This window comes from Platalea leucorodia (genome assembly GCF_965183815.1).
Source record: "Platalea leucorodia genome assembly, chromosome: 1".
NCBI classification, from domain to species: Eukaryota; Metazoa; Chordata; class Aves; order Pelecaniformes; family Threskiornithidae; genus Platalea; species Platalea leucorodia.
Window position 1 is genome coordinate 81,887,062 of NC_138823.1, and position 21,240 is coordinate 81,908,301.

The 21,240-nt window shown below is 39.4% G+C and overlaps 1 protein-coding gene across 3 annotated transcripts in view; it reads left to right on the forward strand.

Annotated features, from left to right (window-relative positions):
- TRIO (trio Rho guanine nucleotide exchange factor) overlaps window positions 1-21,240 on the forward strand; it is a 258,160-nt gene that overhangs the window by 230,587 nt on the left and 6,333 nt on the right. Inside the window, exons 39-53 of one of the 3 annotated variants that reach the window (XM_082318867.1) lie at window positions 139-205; window positions 1,674-1,777; window positions 2,415-2,484; window positions 4,575-4,664; window positions 5,286-5,378; window positions 6,024-6,074; window positions 6,301-6,378; window positions 7,268-7,459; window positions 8,423-8,600; window positions 9,436-10,205; window positions 14,425-14,672; window positions 15,467-15,605; window positions 15,955-15,982; window positions 16,903-17,065; window positions 19,202-19,323. In XM_082318867.1, the coding sequence (XP_082174993.1) occupies window positions 139-205; window positions 1,674-1,777; window positions 2,415-2,484; window positions 4,575-4,664; window positions 5,286-5,378; window positions 6,024-6,074; window positions 6,301-6,378; window positions 7,268-7,459; window positions 8,423-8,600; window positions 9,436-10,205; window positions 14,425-14,672; window positions 15,467-15,605; window positions 15,955-15,982; window positions 16,903-17,065; window positions 19,202-19,323 (2,393 nt within the window). Of the gene's footprint in view, window positions 1-138; window positions 206-1,673; window positions 1,778-2,414; window positions 2,485-4,574; window positions 4,665-5,285; window positions 5,379-6,023; window positions 6,075-6,300; window positions 6,379-7,267; window positions 7,460-8,422; window positions 8,601-9,164; window positions 9,241-9,435; window positions 10,206-14,424; window positions 14,673-15,466; window positions 15,606-15,954; window positions 15,983-16,902; window positions 17,066-19,201; window positions 19,324-21,240 lie in introns of those variants that run through there. The other 2 variants (XM_082318868.1, XM_082318869.1) reach the window with 2 other exon arrangements.

Sequence of the window (21,240 nt, forward strand, 5' to 3'; positions counted from 1 at the left end):
AATTCTTCTGTTTCAGCTCTGCTTATCAAACATATGTGACTGCAAATGTCTGAAAAGATGTATGCCATTAATCCTCTTTAAGAATTTGTTTCATTTTTTTTAATGAAATGTGTGTTCACCTTTTTCTTTCCATTGTAGCTATGTCTTACAGGAATTAGTGGAGACAGAGCGAGATTATGTACGAGATCTGGGCTACGTAGTTGAGGTATGATGTTTTTCATTCTCTTGATTTTTCTTTTTTTGGGTTGGTTTGTTTGTTTGCTTTTCTTTTAAATGTGGTAGCAACCAGCTGTGTCTCTTGAACCTCACAGTTTTTTCAAAACAAAACACTGGAAGAAACTGAAAATGTGAATGTTTGCATTCTGAGTTTTCCCTCCTGCGGGCTTTTAACATATTAGAAATATTGCATAAGATCTCATTCCTTTTTTTTTTTTTTCTTCCTGTTATTGTGTACACCTTATTGTTCTTCTGAGGAGTGTAGTTAGTAATTTTTTTTTAAGATCACTACTTCTGGCCTAATAGTATCTTAGACTAGACGGTTTTATTTAGCACAACTAAATTCACAAAAGCATTGTAATTCAGCAGGTAGAGGAACTATCCTGGATTTGAAAGACTTGCTTTCTCTCCTACTGCTAGGCTTCTCTTAGACTTCCTGGTTCCCCTTCTGTAAGATGAGATAACATCACACATCTCCCTTCAGTTTTCAGCTACTAACAAAATGCATTTGGAAGAGTAGAGAGTGTGAGCATGGCAGTGACTTTCAGGCTAGCAAGGTTCAATTCTTAAACTCTGTTTTAAAGGGAGGGAGCAAAAGAAAGATTAGCATTGTGATAGTCTTTTTACAGTATTTAAAGGGTGCATTAGAAGGCTATGAACAGACGTATTTTTGTAACTAACAAAATAATTCCTGATGAAAGTGCTAGACATCAAAACATAAACTTTGCAAACTAAAACCAGACCTGGCTAATTATTAGGAAAAAATAGAAGGAATAGAGTTGCATGAATATTACAAAATTTAAAAACACTCCCAGCTCTAACTATGTGATAGAATTGCACAGCGAGATGAATGTATTTATACACCAAAAAGGAGAAGACAGGACTATGGGAAAATGGAAAAGGAACTTCATTGCATCCAGAATGCTTGCTAATAGAATTGATGGTCGGGATTTTTGGTGTTCAGTTGCTCGTACCGCAAGTAGTAGTCCATGCAGTGCAGTCCCATATGCAGTGCAGCTGCTTTCTTCCTCAGCGCACTTTGGTGTCAGGTTAGTGTGGATGACTGAAATAAGAAACAGTGAGCAAAGGAGTGCAGAAGCCAGTTCAGTGGCTCTGACTTGTGCTTGGTATCAGCCCTACCTGGCAAAGCTTTGTAGCTGCTTCAGACAATAAGGAGTAGGGCTGTAGAAGTCTTCTCTATGCTTTGAGCCTGTTCCTGCAGGCTAAATTAGCTAGAGTGAATTCGTCTTTCTAGCACTGGGCTAGAAATATGTGATATTTTGTGTCTATGCTCAATGTTATGCTATGTTATAGCGCAGTTTTTTGGTTTGTTTTTGTGTCCCAGGCAAGCTGTTGTCACGGGCAATTTGGAAAGCTTCTGGGAAAAGGGGGATTAAAAGACAACTCACTTTTTTAAAGTTAAAACGTTCACAATGAATTTCCTTGGAATGTTGCAGGGTTACATGGCACTTATGAAGGAAGATGGCGTACCTGATGACATGAAAGGCAAAGACAAGATTGTATTTGGAAACATTCACCAGATTTATGACTGGCACAGAGAGTACGTATTACCTTGAAAACCAACTGCTGAACAATTCTACCTGAAATATACTAGATTGACTTTAAGAAATTTTTTTTTTCTTCAAATATTCAGATACAAGATAAATGCAGTTAGTCTTGTGCCTTGAGTTGTAGATACCGTAGATTCAGCTTACAAATGTTGGTATGAAGATTTCCTTTAAACAAGGATGCTTATATATACCAAGTGCTTCGACTGAGAATCTATAGCATGGATAGTATTATGTACAGAAGTTTATACGTTGTTTGAGGCTTTGTTTTCAAAAATGTTTTCTCTAAGAATACAGGCTAAACAATTTGTTAGGGGTTAGCATGGCAATATGAGCACCTCAGGCACTCAGACTAGGAAGGAAAAAAGTTTCAATCGGTATATGAAATTAAAGAATTTTATTAATGAACACCAGTATTTTTTCATCTTGGCATGAATTCAGTGTGTCCTTTTGGAAATCTATATTAAAATATTACATTGTCAACATTATCATTTTGGACATATATTAATATCCAAAGCTGCTGATAGGGGACACAAAGTGGACCTTGCAGTAAGACCACTTTGCCTTGCAATCACCTGTTGCTATAGTGTGTGCTATCAGAAGAAAATTGCTTATTCTGTTTATGTTCAGCTTCTTTTTAGGAGAGTTGGAGAAGTGCCTTGAAGATCCAGAAAAGCTGGGATCCCTGTTTGTTAAGCATGTAAGTGCAAACGTTGTCTTTGGCAACCCCTATTCCTGCTACTGCCCAACATGTTTGATTATTAAGGATTTATCTAAGAAAGTGCTGTAAAATATTCCTCACTGTAAGAGATGGAGAGATAGGTTATATGAGCTTATAAACAGACTAAGTAAATAGTCTAGTTTTTGTTCCCAATATCTTCCTGTGGAGAGGAAATACTAATGTGGGCTCTGTTTCTCAATTCAGTTCCAGTTCTGTGCGAGGAATTGTCATTTCATATGACCAGATAGACCTGTCTTCTAATCCCAGGTATCCATGCAATGCCATGGAACATGGGAAGCAAAAATAAGAAAGCAGCTTATTCTTCTTACTGGTTTCAGTGCATTCTAGTTCTGTATCCTTTCCCTTTCTAAGAATCACAGCAGTGGCTGAGATTCTTCCCTCTTCACTTGGGGAAGGAATTGAGTGCGCCAGAAATTCATTAGGTTTAATTTTAGTCCAGCCCGGTACCCTTTTTATAGCTTTATACAAGTCCCTTTTTTTCCACTTTTCATTTATTTATTAAAAGGAATGACCATGTGATACATGTGGATATTATAACACTTTGGAAGGAAATCAGATGAACTAGTTATCTAGAAACTAGATATCAAAATTCAGGACACATCAGACATGCCACTAATCAGTCATTTTGGTGTCTTTTTGTGTAGAAATACAATTTAATATCTGTTTGAAATGATGTCTCAAGGTACTCCAAATCACACAAAGCAGAAGGGAAACTTGCCTGCTAAATATGATTGTTTGCACAAGTGTGCAAAGACTGAAGACAGACCGGATTAAAGCAGATTTAATGGGTTTCAGATTTTCCTTGTGGTCTGTGTTTGAAGTCAATACCAGGGTAGCAAAAGAGCACAGAACCAAACATTAATGGAACAGTAACACTGGAAGCCAGGCCTAATTCCTGGACTAATGATAAGGAATGGGCTGTTTCATTTCTGAGGGATTATTATTATTAACAAAAAAAAAAAAATGGGCATGGGAAGAGGGGAGAATTCTGGCACTGGTAAAATGGAAAACCTGAAGAGAGTGACTCTCCCTGTTTCTGATGGCCTTTTTACTTTTTTCTGGTATATTTGTAACTCAGTTGTCTTTGAAAGGCACCCTTACCACTCCAGATGGAAAGGCAAGCTGTGATGTTATTACAACATCCTCTAGCAAAACCCTGACTATCAGCTAGAATGTGACCATTCAGTTCCTGCTCTTAATCTATGTTCTGTGCCCTTTTCAGTCTCTGTCTTATTTCTTCCTTTTTGCTTTCCATTTGTCTTCAATGGTCAGTACTGCATAAGTCTCTGAGCAGCACAGCCTCTAACGGCAAACCAATCCTAGCAAAACGATAAGGAAGATTTTGGAGTAGGTAATAGGTACATATGGTGTATGTCTGTGTTTCTTAACTAGCAAGGTTGGTAATCAAGAATGAATCTTAAAGGCTGAAGTTATGCTCGCTCTCTTTGTCTTTGTTGCCTTGGTGTTAAAAGCAGATGCACAAAATACAGAATCAGAGTTAAAAAATACTAGCACCACCATTTCCAGGCTACAACCACCATTTCCAGGCTACATCACCTATGTCTCCACTCAAACTCCAATAGCACAGCTAATAGTAAATAGAAGACGGAGAGGTTTCTCCTAACGGCTCTGTACAGCTAAACAGGAGGAGATTATTATTCTAATATATTATTAAAATCAAATAAAAAATATGATATTTCAAAGGTTTCATCCATTGCTCTTGCTGAAAGAAAAATATAACCATTTTACTATCTAATTTTATTGTGGGACCTGCTGTGCTATCATTTCTAAACACCTGTTGTTCAGGAATATTTATAAATGTGGTAGTTTTCTAACGTGTGTTGCCTTTCTAAAATCATCATGATATTCCCAAATAAATGTGTTTTCAGGTCTATAATTTCTGCATATGTAGCTGCTTCTTTTCCTCAAAAGGACCTTTTTAAGTTCATACTTTTGAACAGCTGTACTTCTTAAAATAATACTCCATTTCAATCTGGCATGCTTTTTTGGTGATGATGATGTATTATTCTGTGTCTTTGTTCTTCTAGGAGAGAAGATTGCACATGTACATAGTTTACTGCCAAAACAAACCAAAGTCTGAGCACATTGTCTCAGAATACATTGATACGTTTTTTGAGGTAAGTTTCTGAGAGAGGATATATGCAAGGTGAAGGGTGTGTACAAATCATAAGCATTATGAGATCTGTTGATCAGGAAAAAAAAAAAGGGGAGCACATATAATTTTCATTTCTTTAAATTACAATTTCTTGCCACTTCTGTTCTGATTTCTCAAGTCTGATACAGGATCCTAGAGATGTATTCATCTCTAGGGGAAGAAAACTAAAGTTTAGGTATAAGATATTAATTCATCAGTAGAGTCTCATCCTTACTAGCCCTAGCCCAGGCAGTTAACAGTGCGTATTATGTCAAGCGGCAATTTTAGATGAGCAAAGATCACTGTCAAAAATAGACTATATACAACTTGTGATTGAAAAATTACATTTCATTCTACAATCTTCTCAAAAAAAGATACGGAAGATGCTTGGAGGGGAGAATGCTTTGGAAACAAAACTGATACAGATAAGGGAAAGGACTCTAGCTTTTGCTAACTGAAGATTAGGTCCTGCTCTGACTTTTGCCAATTTCTGCTCTGGTAGCCATTAATAGTGATATATCCTGCTGTGTTTCTAACTCAGCAAAACAGAACAAAGTTGTTTCTAACTGAACAAATAAAAACATGTTTGTTTTACAACCCTCAGGATCTAAAGCAACGCCTGGGCCACAGACTTCAGCTCACGGACTTGCTAATAAAACCTGTGCAGAGAATTATGAAATACCAGCTGTTACTAAAGGTAAAGTGATGTATGATTTAATATACATGTTAACAGATATGTTTTATTTTTTAAATATTGCTGATGCTTTTCCACTCTCCTCCCAAACAGAACCCCGATTTGTAAGCAATGTAATATGATTATTTTCTGAGCATATTCAGATAGTTATAAAAACTGCAGTAAGTAGCTTGGGCAGAATTTTGCCTTTTTTTTTTTTTTTTTTTTAACAGTTAAGACGAAATGAACTCAAGTCAATGACATGGAAATGTTTAGAATTTGTACCATTGTCATATGAGGGGGACAGGGATCTCCCAACTGTTTTCAGATGTAAATGTGATATGAGTTGTTGGGACTCATCCCAACGTTTTCAGTTACATCTGTAACCATTTTAATATCACATAAATGTTTACTGAAGAGCAACCCTGTGTATCACCGAGGTCATTCCCTTAATACATGTTCTTGTATGATCTAAGTCAAAAATAGTGAATAAATCTTAAAAAATAAGAGGGAGAAAGCACTGCAGCAAGAAGCTTTAAAACCAAAATTTTTCTATGTGTTGTCTGCAGTCTGTCATTGTCTGACAGAGGATAGTAAATGCAGATTTTCTAAGATTTCTCATTGATGATTAATGAAAAAAGAAGTCATTATTTTTTTTTCCTTTTTCAGGACTTCCTCAAATACTCTAAAAAAGCTAACCTTGACACAACAGAACTAGAGGTACTTGAGACATTTTCTCTTAGTGATTTGAATGCTCTTCACTCTAAACTTCTACTTCTTTTGACATAGAGTTGCTTTCCTTTTCTGATCTTCTTCAGAATGTGATTATGATAAGTGTTTACTTTTTGCATTTCTGTTCTAAAGCAACCATAGCAAATGGAACAAAATTTTATCCTGCTAACTCATTTGGAAAATAAAGCTTTGACTTTTTATTTGTCTTGAACAGAGAGCTGTAGAGGTCATGTGTATAGTACCAAAACGGTGTAATGACATGATGAATGTTGGCCGCCTGCAAGGATTTGATGTAAGTTGGATGGGGTTTTGCTTAGAGTTTTTGTCAGGTTCTCCAGAAATTAACCGTTAATGTTGTGGGGAGAGTTGGGGGGACAAATGAGGTAGGGTGCTGTCTTACTATCTGTTTAGCTGGTGAAAAAGCAGTGAATGAAAAATCAAGTCATAGCCCTGCCAAGGACTTCTTCCTGGGAAGCTGTACCTGTTGTGTCCGTCACACCACGCAAGTCCTTCTGCAAAATCTAGGAAGTGCTGGTGTTATTACAGTTCCCTTGTTGACTAATGACTTGCAAAATAGTGAAGTAATCAGGTATCAGCAGGTGAGCAGACGTGAATTCAGCAGTGTAGGCAAAGGAGGAGTTGCTAAGGTCAGTAAAGTACCTGAGGCAGCTGTAGCCCTTCTCCTTGTTTTGCTAAGTCTAGAAGAGATGGAAATTGTCTATTGAAGCAGTATGCATCAGCCAGGCTGTAGTCACGTGCTCTACTTGCAAAGCCCTTTCTGCTTTGTGATGCAGGTATGAACTCAAATTCTTCCCCTTTTCAGAACCCTGGAAGACATTAGAAGAATATACGAGTTACTGTGTTGGGGGTGGCAAGGACTGAGTTACTGAGGCTAGAGAGATGAAAGCCTCAGTGTTACTAAACCTCAAACTGCAGTATGAATTGAAAAGGGTGGGGTGGATTTTTTTTTAATTTTTTTTTCTTGACAGTGTTTGTTTTTTGAGAAAGGGCATAAGAATGTCTTGTGTATAAGAGGATCAATGAATATATAATGGTCAGTGACACTCAGAAACTGGGAAATATACAAAGCTATTTTGGCATGAGCATCTGCTCAAAAAGGTTGATTGGGGAAAGAAATTAAGAACTGCACTAAATATGTTTCTGCTTGCCTGTGTGTTTAGGGTAAAATTGTAGCCCAGGGTAAGCTCCTGCTCCAGGACACATTCTTGGTTACAGACCAGGACACGGGACTTCTGCCACGCTGCAAGGAGAGACGGGTCTTCCTGTTTGAGCAGATTGTCATTTTCAGTGAGCTGCTAGATAAAAAGAAAGGTTTCTCCATGCCCGGATTCTTGTTTAAAAACAGTATCAAGGTAACTGTTGTGTGTGAGTCTTTGCTTCCCCTGCACAAACTCTGCTAAGGTAACAGTTTCTGATTCAGTGTGGAGTCACTAGTGACGATCTAGATGTGCAATCATATAGCACAGTGAGGTGTCAGTCATTTCCTGAAATTACTTCCTACCAAATTTGTGCTCATTCTGATGATAAATGGAAATCTTTGGATTCCAGCACTCACACTTCCCATGTGAAGCATGCCAAAACTGGTGTTCTTGTACAAACCTGGACAAGCATTCACAAAGAGTTTAGTCTTCAGGTCTGTGCTGTGTGTACACCACATTGCAAAGGCATTGCAAATAAAGATGATAACTCTTTACGTATCCCTTCTTTTGAGTTTCAGCTGAAATCAGACCAAATGTGTAGGTAGCATCTCTAGGTAATGCCACCTTCTTAGACATGTCAGCTTTTCTGCAAGCAAATCCCTCAAACAAAAATTGTTTGCTCCCGCTTCAAGCCTTCTCTGAAACAAAAACTGTTGGTATTAGTGTGCACCAGCCCTCCTGGTGAAGCGTTTTGCATGGACCCTACTTCCATTGATTCGCCTTGGTGCTCTGCCTGCCAGCTGAGCATCCCGTTCAGCACCGGCTGGAGAGCCCGTTCCAAGGCATTGCTGTCTCTGCAGCAGAAGCCTTCGCTGTGGGCCACTGGTAGAGCTACACAGCGGGCTCAGCATTTTAAATAACACGAAGGGAGAGTGAGGGCTGATAGAGAACATTGGGCTGTACTGACCAGTTGGAGATTGTTCAGGCACAGTGTGTCAGTAAGCTGTACGCTGATCCTTAGTTTACTGTAATCCTTCATTTCATGGTATTATTTTACTGAAGGAAAGGATGGTCTTCATTTGAAGATCTGACTCTAAGCTCCTAAGTGAAGAGATTTTAGAAGTATGTTTCTCATAAAATACATGAAGGAAATTATCTTTTGGTTTTTTCATGAAGGTGAGTTGCCTTTCCCTGGAGGAAAATGTGGACAGCGATCCATGTAAATTTGCACTAACATCAAGAACGGGCGATGTCACGGAGACCTTTATTTTGCATTCTGCCAGTCCAGGAGTCCGCCAGTTATGGATCCACGAAATTAACCAAATTTTGGAAAACCAGCGCAACTTTTTAAATGGTAAATTATTTCCTCTCACTGGAAGTTCATAATTGAACGACTTTTCTCTCATCTGTTGTTTCTTGGCTTTGAAATGTTTTGCAAGTTTCCTTTTTCCTGAGCTAATAAAGAACAGTTGGAGAATATGTGCCACATTTCTGCTTCAGAACAGATGCTAGCATTTATTATAAGAGTGGTAGTCTTAATTTACATGGTGTTCTCTTGGTGAAATTTTCTAAATGTTTTGTAGGAGTGAATCAAGATTGGCACCATCCATTGAGGTGGAGAGCTTGTGTACCCCTTTTAATCAAATGCAAGCCTTTAAGGGCTAAACCCAAGTGGAACTTTAAGCATCTATTCAGAATATGTTTTGCTTGTGTTATTTTTGTGGCCATTGTTGTCACACCTTTACATTTAGATTCTGCAGAAGAAAAGTAGAAGACGTTAGTGTCTGCTGTGACACTAGAAGGTTCTTGCTGTATTTTTGTACTCATCAGCTGTTGCCCCAATCTAGATTTTTTTTTTTAAAGAGTTGTAATGGATGGAACAACAAGCTGAGATTTCAGTCACACCTGTTTTTTCCAGATGAGCTGCTGACTGACAATGTGATCCTAGAGGAAAACATTTCTTCCTGGTTTCAGATTTTTCATCTTTAATGGAGGTACATATAGCAGGTCATGAAGGTGTGATGTAGAAAAGTGACTTGAGGTCTATGGCATGACCAGCATTGCTAAAGGAATTTATCTTATTTGAACAGCACTCTCCTTTTGCCAGTAAACATGTCTGTTTTAAATTGTTCTTGTTCCCCTTCCTGCCCTCCCTTCCCTGATCGCCTCCCCTCCTGCCCCCATTGCAGCCTTGACATCCCCAATCGAGTACCAGAGGAACCACAGCAGTGGTGGAGGCGGCAGCGGGAGCAGCAGCGGTAACAGCAGCGGCCCCAGCAGCTGTAGTGGCATCCCCAGCTCCAGCCGTAGCCGGCCATCCCGGATCCCCCAGCCTGTCAGACACCATTCCCCAGTCCTGGTCTCCTCTGCAGCCTCGGCCCAAGCAGAGGCAGACAAGATGTCAGGTATGTCCATTCACAATCTCTCCCTGCCACACTACAACACCTCCTTAGAAACTGGCCTGAGCCAGCCAGACAGGCACCCTCCCAATGCAGAACCGGATGGTCCTCAGAGAGAAGCTGAGCAGATTCCCAAGATGAAGGTTATTGAAAGTCCCAGGAAGACAGCGGGAAACATTTCTGGCTCAGCTGATGGAGCCCAGAAAGACTCACGTGGAAGCTCAGAGGACAGTCGCTCAAGAAACAGCATAGGATCACTGACGCTTGGGAAGCCAAGGCCAGGAGCCATCTCACCAATGAACTCTCCTCTCTCCACGACTTTCCCTTCTCCTTTTGGCAAAGAAAGCTTTCCACCCAGCAGCCCCCTGCAGAAGGGCTCCTTTTGGAGCTCCATCCCAGCATCCCCTGCCAGCCGCCCTGGCTCCTTCACTTTCCCTGGGGACAATGACTCCCTCCAGCGGCAGGTCCACCGCCACTCTTCACACAGCAAGGACACAGACCGCATGAGCACATGCTCCTCGACCAGCGAGCAGTCTGTTCACTCCACCCAGAGTAATGGGGTAAGAGCGGAGCACCTCTGTCCTGCGAGCTCTTCTAAAACCTTCCCATGCTCCCTTTCTGTGCGTTACCATCACTCTCCGTACTAACTTCTGGCTCTCCAGTGCTGTACTGCTCTGAAATAATCAACTGTTCGAATATCTTCTGCACATTAAAAACCCAAAATTATCTACTTCTCTGTGTATGTATACATCCAAACATGGATATGTATACAGACACAAAAGCAACCGCTAACATTAGATGCAATTTCTGCCTCTGCTGAAAAAATAGATCACTAGGCTGATACTTACTAACTCGCTCTCCTTGCTTTTTTCGTCTCTAATTTGAAGGCACATAATTAACATGCTGAAGCGTGGCAGCCAGAGCACCTTGGGGTATGCATTGCGGCCAGCACTTAAATCTGACTTCGAGATTTTGGCAGACTGCCTTGGGGCTTTTTTCCCTTTCACGCACAAATCCGCCACCATTGTCCTGTTGAGTTTTAACTTCGTGGAGACATCTACAGTACGTTCCCTGGGCTGCTTGATTTTTATTTTTTATTAATTTATTTCCCCCCCCCTCTCCTTTCAGCCTTAGTTGATGTACAACATTCTCTTTTTAAATCCTGTGTCTGGTCAAGGAAGCTCCCTGCAATCCATTCAAAATAGGCCAACAAAACCTAGCTAAAATAATCCTTCTTCTGCTACAACCAAAACAAATAGCGGCTCCACTTGTCTTTTCTACTTTGTAAGAAGAACTGGTTTTGGGCGTCTGGAGATTCAACCTTTTAGTATGCACTTGGTGTGTTTTTGCGGAAAGCTGGGGTATCAACAGAATCCACATTCTCTGTAGTAACGTCCACCAGGAAACGCAACACAGCAATCACAGGGGCATGTGCAAATATAAAGCAAAAATTTCAAGGCACTTGCCATGGATGTGGTAGGCAGGCTACGGTGCCTTTCTTTTTAAACTCACATTCGATTTTTCTCTAAGTGTTGTGTTCACGAATGTTTGTTTTTCTACTCTCTCACAAATTGTATGCAATATCAATTTTGCAAATCACCTAACTTGCTGGACTTTTTTAAAATGCATGCATTTCTTTATAGAACTGTTTAACACACAGAGCTTTCTTGACTTCTTAGTTCTTACACTTACTTTTATAATAGCTTCAGAAAAAAAAATTATGCTTTGCATGTATTGTATTTTTATCCTGATCTTCTTTCAGCTTTTCATTTGGTTTAGCTGTCTTGTGTTTATCTTCAGTCTAGCAAAACATGATGATAATATAATATCTGGAATAATTGGAGTATTTCGCAATTATTGCACAGCATGTGAGTCAAGGTGGTGGTACTTTTTATATGCAGAGAAGACTTGCATAGTATTAAATGATGTCGTTCCACTAAAAAAAGAGAGAGGGAGAGACAGGATGGCACTGAGTTTTCAAAACATTTGAATTTTGATACTATCTCAGCAAAGACACCATTGCTTGTTTTTATCTTACTGTAAAACATAATATCTGAATGCATGCCTTCTGCTTCACAACTGTGTTTCTTTTAGTTTGGTAACTGAGATGGGTCATAATTCTTCATTTATAACCTCATTTCTAGACCATACTTTAGCAGGATTTCACACCACATTCAACAGGCTAGAGAGAATAGGTTGCGAGGGTTTATTTTGATTAAACCATTTGTGTGTGTGCATTTACATGCATATATGGTTAAGGTTGGTTACTTATGGAAAAGTTACTTCTAAGAAGAAGAAAAAGGAATTGCTTTTGCTACTATTTCAGGAATATGGGAGGAATTTTTTATATTTTGATTGTAAATCTTCCTCTAATCCCATAATTGAGGTCAGTGATGACTTGCAGTAGAAAAACATTAACTGTGCAAGAATCATTACTTCCTTGCAAGGCAAAAGAAAAGGCTTTCTTTCTGTGGTGAGAATAAGTTCTGATATAAACATGTTCACAAGAACATTTGTCACTTAGTAGTTACCAGACTCTTGTTTATTTGACAGATTTATCTGTCCTTATTGAAAATAAGAAATATTCAGAGTTTAATATGATCCTTCAAGACCTAAATATTAAAACAAATGTTATGTTACAGGAAGGTGACTCCTGCAGTTATACAAATTCTGCTGCATGCTAAGAAACAGAATGTTCAGGAATAGTGTGTGGGGCAAGGTTTGGGGCTTAGGTTGGTTTTGCTACTTCAGCCTTCGCTTCCTCTCCTCCTGTAAGTCTAACAGGAGTTAAAAATCCAGCTTTCTCTGAATAGAGTTGTTTTTCATCTAGCTAAAATAATCTAGCAAGTTGTAGTCTTAACTTAAACAATGACTGAAAATGAGACTGGTTTTTTGGTTCTAGTATTCCCAGTTTGCCTGAATCTTGGAAGGGGCTTGCTAGTAAAAAAGACCACGCAGACAGTCCTCCTCTAAGCCAGGCAAAATGAGTTCTCCCACTGGAAATACAGCATCTGGAATTAAACATAAATATCCTACAGTAGAGGTGCAATCCAGGATGAGATCTTTCTCTGTGGTAGCACTTGCTTCATCATCCTAATAGGGAAAAAAGACAGAATGGACTTGACTCACCCAGTTGAATAAAATAGTCCAGCTAGAATAAAACGTACAGACTCACTGGAAACCCAAGCATCGATGTGCTGCACATGCTATGAATGAGTAATCCGAGACTATTCCTTTCCAAATGTCTTGGTTTCTCAGTAGACTAGCCAGCCAAAATACTCATGGGGAATACAGGCACCAAGAGATGGAGTGACTTGTTCAAGGCCATTAGCAGGTTGGAAGAGAACGTGGTTTTCCGCACTGCCATTGTACTATGCTGTCCGCTGACCGCCGCTGTATTTCCTCAGCACTGAGGGGAGAAATATTTGACCATTTTGAAGAAAAAAACACTGGCGTTGTTTTAATCCTATGTGCCAAGCTTTCCACTCACTGCTAGCACATACGTGGTGCTAACCTGTGCTTATGCTGTATAAGTCATAGTAGTCTCCAGCTACAGCTGGGTACTGATTTGACCTCTTCAACTCAGCTACTACTAAGCAATAGCAAGCCCTCACTGGTAGTGAACGGAAACAGTTTGAAGTAACAACAGAGATAAAAGATAGGCGCACACACACATACACGCCTCACACCACATGATTAATAGGCCATCCACTTTGGTTTTAACTTCTTTCAAGAAGGAAATAACTTACTTCAGGGAATAGGTTGCATAGTCGTAAATAGATTTCACACTTCCATTTATTAAACCTCATATGAGAAATGCATGCAAATGGACAAAATGAGTCCTACTTTTAAAAAATAATAATTTCTAGTGGATTCATGTCCAGGAGAAGGCTTTTTGTTTGGAAAAGTAGCATGACTTTTACTGTACACCTGATCAGCCATAATTAGCTTTCTGCAAATGCTCGGTGAGGAAACGAGCAACATTCATGAACACTAGATGAAAGTGTATGATAAACAGCTAACAACACTCAACTATCATAGTCATTAATCAGTTAGGAGTTCCAGCTTTATTCTGATAGTTCAGTGGGTCTATTTTGCCCAAGAAATGAATACCTTCTTATGTCAGTAATTTACCTCATCCTATGTGTTTAAAGGAACAAACCTGATCATAGAGATTCAACCAGAGATAAGCCTTGAGGTTTTGAGAGACACTGTCAAAAGCCTATTTTGTTCTTCTGTACTTTGTCATGTTTTGTGTGCAGAAGGCTGGTGTCTGAGATCTGACAAATTGTACTAGGAAAGACTATATATATTTTTGGTTGTTGGAATTTCCAGTCTTTATGAGGTAAAGTCTTGACCTGTTATGATTTTGAAACTGCACCTGTCACACCATGAAAAACTGTCCTATGTGCTGTATTGTAGTTTTGTTGCCTGATAAAGATGCAAGGTTCAATGTCTGAGCTTGAAAGGAAGACCAGTTGAGATCTATGTATAAACTGACTCTTAGTTAAAGGAAGTAATCTTGAGTAAAAGTAACGGGAATACATTTCCACAGCAGCTGTACATGAAGGTACTCAAAGATCAAACTAATTTGCTCAAGATAAATAGACACAGGCAGCTCTAAAAGAGAAATAGTAGCTCTCTTGTTTGACCACAGCTTATGTGGATCATGCAGGTAATGGTTGTAATGTAGCAGGCCAAGAACAGCCTGTCATCTTCATGAACTTTAAACTTGCTTCTTTTTCTCCCCCTCTTTGTGCTTCCAACTGACACTTGCAGAGTGAAAGTAGCAGCAGTAGCAATATCTCCACCATGCTGGTGACACACGATTACACGGCAGTGAAGGAGGATGAGATAAATGTCTACCAAGGAGAGGTCGTGCAGATTCTAGCCAGCAACCAACAGAACATGTTTTTGGTGTTCAGAGCCGCCACTGATCAGTGCCCCGCAGCCGAGGGCTGGATTCCCGGCTATGTCTTGGGGCATACCAGTGCAGTCATCATTGACAACCCTGATGGAACCATCAAGTGAGTGCCTGGGTGTGTGTAGAAGGGAAGAAGGAAGAAAAATTTCCAGTTTAGACAAGGCTTTGAACCTTTTAAACCAAAAGTTGATGTGATGTTTGAGAAATAAATGAACATCAAGCAGAATGAGGACTTGAGATGTCCCTTAGCAAACTTCCAAATATAAGAAATAGCAAGCACATATTCCTTATTTAAAAAGCTGTAGTAGTGCACTTCGGGGAAAAGATGATGAAATAATACCTGATTTAAGAGCAACAATAGTTCCTGGTTTATTTAATGGAATGAGTTGTCAGGCTAGGCACCTTTGTTTAGGAAAACAGTCTTAAATGTTTGTTTCAAGTGAAATTAGATTTCAGAGTTCCTAGATTTCCTCTTTGAGCCACAAACCTATTGAAAATATCTGGTTATGCTAGGAAGATCTCTCTCAAATCTGCAATGGGAGAAATTATAGCAAAGTTCTTAGCAGTAGAGCTTTATGTAAAGCTTCTATAGGCTGTATTTGATACAGATTTCATACTGATCATTGCTCAGTTTGATTGACAGTTTGTATTTTCATATAGAAAATTTACCATGCCAGCAATGATTTAAAGAAATACTGACTAATCTTACTAGCTTGCTTACAGTTTTAACCAAGGGTAGCATCCCTTGTGGAATACTTAATTTATTTCATTTCAGTATACTTTAATACAATGAAATAACATTTTGACATACTTTTCCCATGCCATTTGAAAGTAGAGAGTATAACATGTAACCTGGAGTTGAAAAAAATTGATGAAAGTTTAATGTTCTGTATTCAGGAAGTCAACGTCTTGGCACACAGCACTCCGTTTAAGGAAGAAATCTGAGAAAAAAGATAAAGACGGCAAAAGGGAAGGCAAGCTAGAAAATGGTTACCGCAAATCCCGAGAAGGACTTGCCAACAAGGTTTCTGTAAAGGTAAGTGTTACAAAGAGCTAGTAGTTTCCAAAAGCAGCTGTGTTGGGATTTCTTTAAAAGTAACTGCTGTCAGAATTTCACATGAAGAAATTGGAGGCAACAGTGATTTTAATGGACAGTGTTTGCCAAATGTGAAAACAGGAAGACACAATCTTTGAGCCTGCAAGCATGATACAGCATAAGGATAGTGCAGAAATAGCAGAGTGGTGCGTAAATTCTGGTGTTCAGATGTTTCTTGGATCTTTGCAGGTACAGCTAACTTTGAACCATCCCTGTACTTTGTTTTCTGCCATTCTTTAATTTCTTACAATGTTATAAGGACATTAATTCTTTAATTTCTCCTTTCCAGCTTCTCAACCCCAATTACATTTATGATGGTAAGTTGCTTTAATTTCTAAAAGTCTCAGTAAATATAATTTGATTAGAACATGATTTACTTTGTTTAAATTTGCTTGACATGAATTACATCAGGAACTGAGTGTTTTCTATCAAAATACACATTGGCCCTTTTTGGATAAGGGAGACAGTTAATGAAGTATGTCGTATTTGTTTTTTAAGATGCAAGGAACACATTTTTGTTCACAAGTCCGAAACAACATAAAACACCTGGACTAAGGTCCTGACACGTTCAGAAAGATTTGCACTCTACTGCATTTGCATGGAGACGATATGGAAGTTGGGCCTTGCTGAATTTGCAAAATAACAAGGCTGGGAATTGGAGACCACCTGCTTTATTTTTAACCTTGCACCTAAGGGAACATTCAGGGCCTGCCCAGTGCAGAGGCTGATCAGGACAAAGATAGTGGCCCTCTGGGGTCAGAGCCAAACTGGGTTTTTATCTTAATAAACAAAACCAAACTTTTTGAGTTTCACCTGTATGAAAAAAGAAAAACCACTACAGTGCCGCAGTGGATGAGGGAGGTGTTTTGTGTTCCCTTTTGCAAACTTAGCTGGATATAAAGATAGCCTGGCTGAGCAAGTCGTTAAATACTTTTCATTGTAGGGTTTCCTCAGCTTGCCATAAACAGGGCGTTTGGTTCACCGTGGTAGGCTTCAGGGTTAACCATGGCATAGCAATAGTGTTATGTCCAAGTTCATGCAGAGAAAAGTTACTAGCTCTGCAAAGCCCCAGCAAGTGACCTAACCATGGATGTGCTCCAAGGGTAGAGGGGTAGATACACCTTGGAAATTGAAAGCACCATACTACTTTGTCTAATAGAAGAGAGAGAGTGCAAGGAACAGAAAAGCAATTTGACTAACTTAATTGACCTAATGCCATTAACTTTCTTTTTTCCAGTTCCCCCAGAGTTTATAATACCATTGAGTGAGGTAACATGTGAGACAGGAGAGACCATCGTGCTTAGGTGTAAAGTCTGTGGTCGCCCCAAGGCTTCAGTTACTTGGAAAGGTCCTGATCATAACACACTGAGCAATGACGGTCATCACAGCATTTCGTACAGGTACAGTAATTTGTGTAATGTTCAACAGGAACTGCTGAAACTGTTATATTTTCTATTTGCACCCTTAGGTATGGGATAGCTTTTGGCTTTGAGGCATAAAGATTGGGTTGCCCTCAGACAGAAATATTTCACAGCTGGGGTTTTCTGGAAATGTTGTGTAACTTCTGTATATGGCTGGGGTACCCAAATGCCATATTCGGTTGATTTTTTTGAAAACAAAAGAAAATTCAGCTGGTACTTCTGATTAGCTGTTGCAGAAGCCATTGTGGTTCTGTCACACTGACCTAGTGCTTGAACCAGAATAGTATGTTGTGACATGCCAGTGCTGTGACATGCCATCTGCCAATCCCTTACTTCCATTGGTAGCATACAATCATTTTTGAGGCAAATGACTGCTTTCAGATCACAGTACAGTATTCTGCAAAGAAAAGCCTCTGGTTCCTGCTGACATGGCAATGTCGCTGTCTTCATTGTTGAAGCATGGAAGTTAACATTTTTGTCTGGGTTTAGCTTTGCTATGATAGAACTTAACAGACTAACTGGGAACTCAAACACCTGATTAGTGAGAGAAATTGCTGTATTTTGGAATGTGAAACTGCATGTTAGAACAGGTTGGGGTTTTTTTTTCTGAAAATGCATTCTTTTATATGCAGAAGATATTGTTTAATGAGTAACTTCAGTGTGAAGAAATGTCTTATTTATGAATTATGATCTCAATTCAGCATGGGTGGGTTTTTTGTGAAAACTTCCCTCATTAATAGATAGAAGAGTATGTCATCTTCTTAGAGGTTGTACAGTATAGCCCAGCTTACCTGCAGACTCGATGGCATGTTATACTGTTCGTTTTTACCTCCTGCTGCTGCTGCTTTTTCCTTTTCACTGGGTATAATTTTTTTTATGGGAGACAGAGGCATTGTGGCAGCTTTGCTACTGCATCCAGGACCATTGCGAGAGATAAGTAAGAGTTAGATTCACTAGGTTTAATTCACTGTGATCCATTACTGTTACAGAATTATATTCAGTAAATCCTGTTGGCTGTGGCTGACAGACTTTTAGAAATAATAATCATTAAATGTTCTTGGAGCTGGGGGAGGGGGTCATCTTCCTACGTTCCTAAAATTTACATTCATTTTTTTTTTCCCTGAAATTAAGTCATGTGGTGAAGACCGTGACGAATAGCTTTTGGTTCAGTCAGTCAAATGGCTTGCAGTAACTGGGATGAATCCAAAGGAAAGCGATAAGAATGATAGAAAATCTTGAAAATGTGCCCTATTGTGAAAGAATAACACAATGTTAGGGTTGTTTTGAGCCTAGGGTTGAAAAGTGCAGGGAGGACTTGCCAAGTATTCACATTTGTAAGAGACTTCTGCAAATAGAATTATCTGCTGTTCATGTCCATGGCAGATAGTCAAAAAAGTACTAGCCATGAATTGCACAGAGGAACAGTTAAGTAGACGTTTTTAAGACAAACCATCAAACAAAAAGGGTGGTTGAGCAGTGAGAAAGATTAAGGAAGAGTCTGCAGAATCTTTCTTCTGTGGTCTTGCATAGCTTATTGCTGTCTCTGCCCTGGAGCAGAGGGAGAACTTTTTTAGTTTCCTCCCATCCTCATTCTCCCAGATTCTGAGGTCTCCGAAGCTGTGGTGAGGTGCACCTTTTGTGTTGAAGGTAGAGCCCTCTCTTACAAGGGATGAATGCTCTGAAAGTACAAATGTTAGATCAGCTTCTATATGCTGGGAGTCAGGGATGGAAACTAACCTTTCAGAAAGAACAGTGGTGGATGGTTGTCTCGATACAGCTTCTCATAATTTGAAAGAAGAAGAGGAAGCAGGAAGAAACAGGGGAGAACATTTTTTCAAACACAATGGAGCCTAGGACATACTGAGACAGGGTGTCAGTGAGGATGTTTTTCTAATAGTCTGTAGGACATTCCAAGATACTTGACGGACACAAAGTGCTCAAATTCTGGTAGATGCTTCTGAAATGGCAGGGACAGGGTTAGTAATGTTTGTCCAGAGAGAGACAGGGGCTGGAGAATAAGAAATATTGATAGTATCAATCTAACTTTGTCTGATTTCCATAACTTAAGGTCTGTAAAATGAATATAAAATTAACGGATGCCATTGTGTTTCCCAGTGACTTAGGAGAGGCTTCACTGAAAATCATTGGCGTCACTGCAGAAGACGATGGTATCTATACATGTATAGCTGCAAACGATATGGGTTCGGTTTCATCTTCCGCCAGTCTACGAGTTTTAGGTAGGCCTGTCTCTTTGGTTTTTTTTTATCTAATTACATTCAATGTGTCTGGTACCCATAGTACAGGAAAAACAAAACCCTGGCTCTTGGGCATCTCTCTATTAAAGAAATATTATAACAGACCTTTTCACCTGTGGTACATTACTTGTTTCAGCAGGAATAGATGCACTTTTAGGATGTAACTAATTAGAGGTTCATACAGACAAGATGCCTACACAGTACTGTCGACGTTCATTTACCTTGTCTGTCAATACTAGTTCAAACATGCTATGATAAAATCATATTTTATCATCTACATTCTTAGTTTAGTCTCAATGAAAGTTACTATGTCAACATGTATAATTTCTGAAGTGTACAGATAAGAAGAGTAGCGTTTCTCTGTATTTTAATATGCTCCTTTGCTTGAATTGTAAAGCCACATTGTTCAGGAGAACATATAACTATTTCTTGTCTTTGCATCATGGATCTACACTTAAATTACATTATTTCAGTACCTGAAGAGAGGCAACTTGAATGTTTGTGAGAGAATGGAAAGAAAACCTGCAAAGATGAAAAATGCCTGTGTTTTGGAGGCAGACAGCAAAGGGAAAAAACAAATGTTTTTTACTTGATGTGTTTGGCACAGTGATAAGTTTCAATGTGTGTTTGTACATCCAGTTATTCTTCTCCTAAGTGTCTGGATCCTCCATGTTTAGAAACAGGGAAAACAGAGTGAGACAGCAGCATAGCAGGCTTTCTTACTTGCAGTTTATAACAATTGCTGCGATCTGGGTCCTTTGATCTATTGAGAGGCCCATATATTTATCCATTGGTGAGAATTAATTAATAGATTTTAGGTAGAATGACTGTCTCAAATTGACTCATATAAAAGAAAATAAGATATGAAGTGCTGCATTCTGTCTTTGTACATCTGTCCCAGCTGATATGGAGACTTGCACAGTTTTCCCAAATCCCTCCAAAATGTGTTCTTTCTCCCCCCCCCCCCCCCCCCTTTTTTCTTTTTTCTTCTCTTCTCTCCAAAAAACTTTGCCATTTTCCTGGAATGTTGAAATGAGACTGTGAAAGATGTGTACCTTCCAAAACCTCATCTGAATCTTTCGGCATTTATAATCAGTGCTGCCACTTTGAGCTCAGCGTGTTGGCAGCCACAGTGAGCGCCTTACTGCCCGCATATTGAGGTGGTGATTATTCCCAGCACCTCCTGCTAACCGACCCAAGACAGCCGGTAGTTAAGCCCTAGGATGGGTGTGTTGCAATATATAAAAGAGGCAGAAAACAAAATTTTGGTCTTTACACTAATGTTCCCTGAAAAATAGAGCTTTTTTTTTTTCAGGTAGCTGCTACACTGTCTGGTAACTTTTTTTTCCCAGTGGCAGGTGTATTGTTGATAATGAGACATAATGTAAGATACCTATTTTTTTTGCTGTTTCCTTCAACTTGCCAACATTACTCATTCCTGTACAGACCGTTCCCACTGCACCTGAATTAGTTCCACTATAGAATTTGTTCTGCTGCATTGGCCAGGCTGCTTTGGTGTGTAATACAGTTTGTCTTGCTGCCACCCTGTGTCATATGGGGATTAACAGGACGGGGTGATTCCACTGATAGTGTATCAGCCAAGGAAACTTCCTAGTCAGGGGAGTAAAAAACTCTTGATGGACAAGAATCAGTGTGAAACTGCGTGCTTTAAGGAACTGGTGTAATGAGTGTCCTTCCTACATCAGTACAGAAGCCCAAAACTGTGATTTGGCCAGAATCAAAGTCACAGAAGTCTTGCAGACTAAACTGCCATCTTTCAGCCACAGTCCTTGGTCTTACTGACCTTGTCCAAAAGTAAGCATTCACTTTCCAATCAAAACTAAACCAGAATTTGGTATGTCTTCGTTACTCTGCAACTAGACTTCAAAAGACAGACAA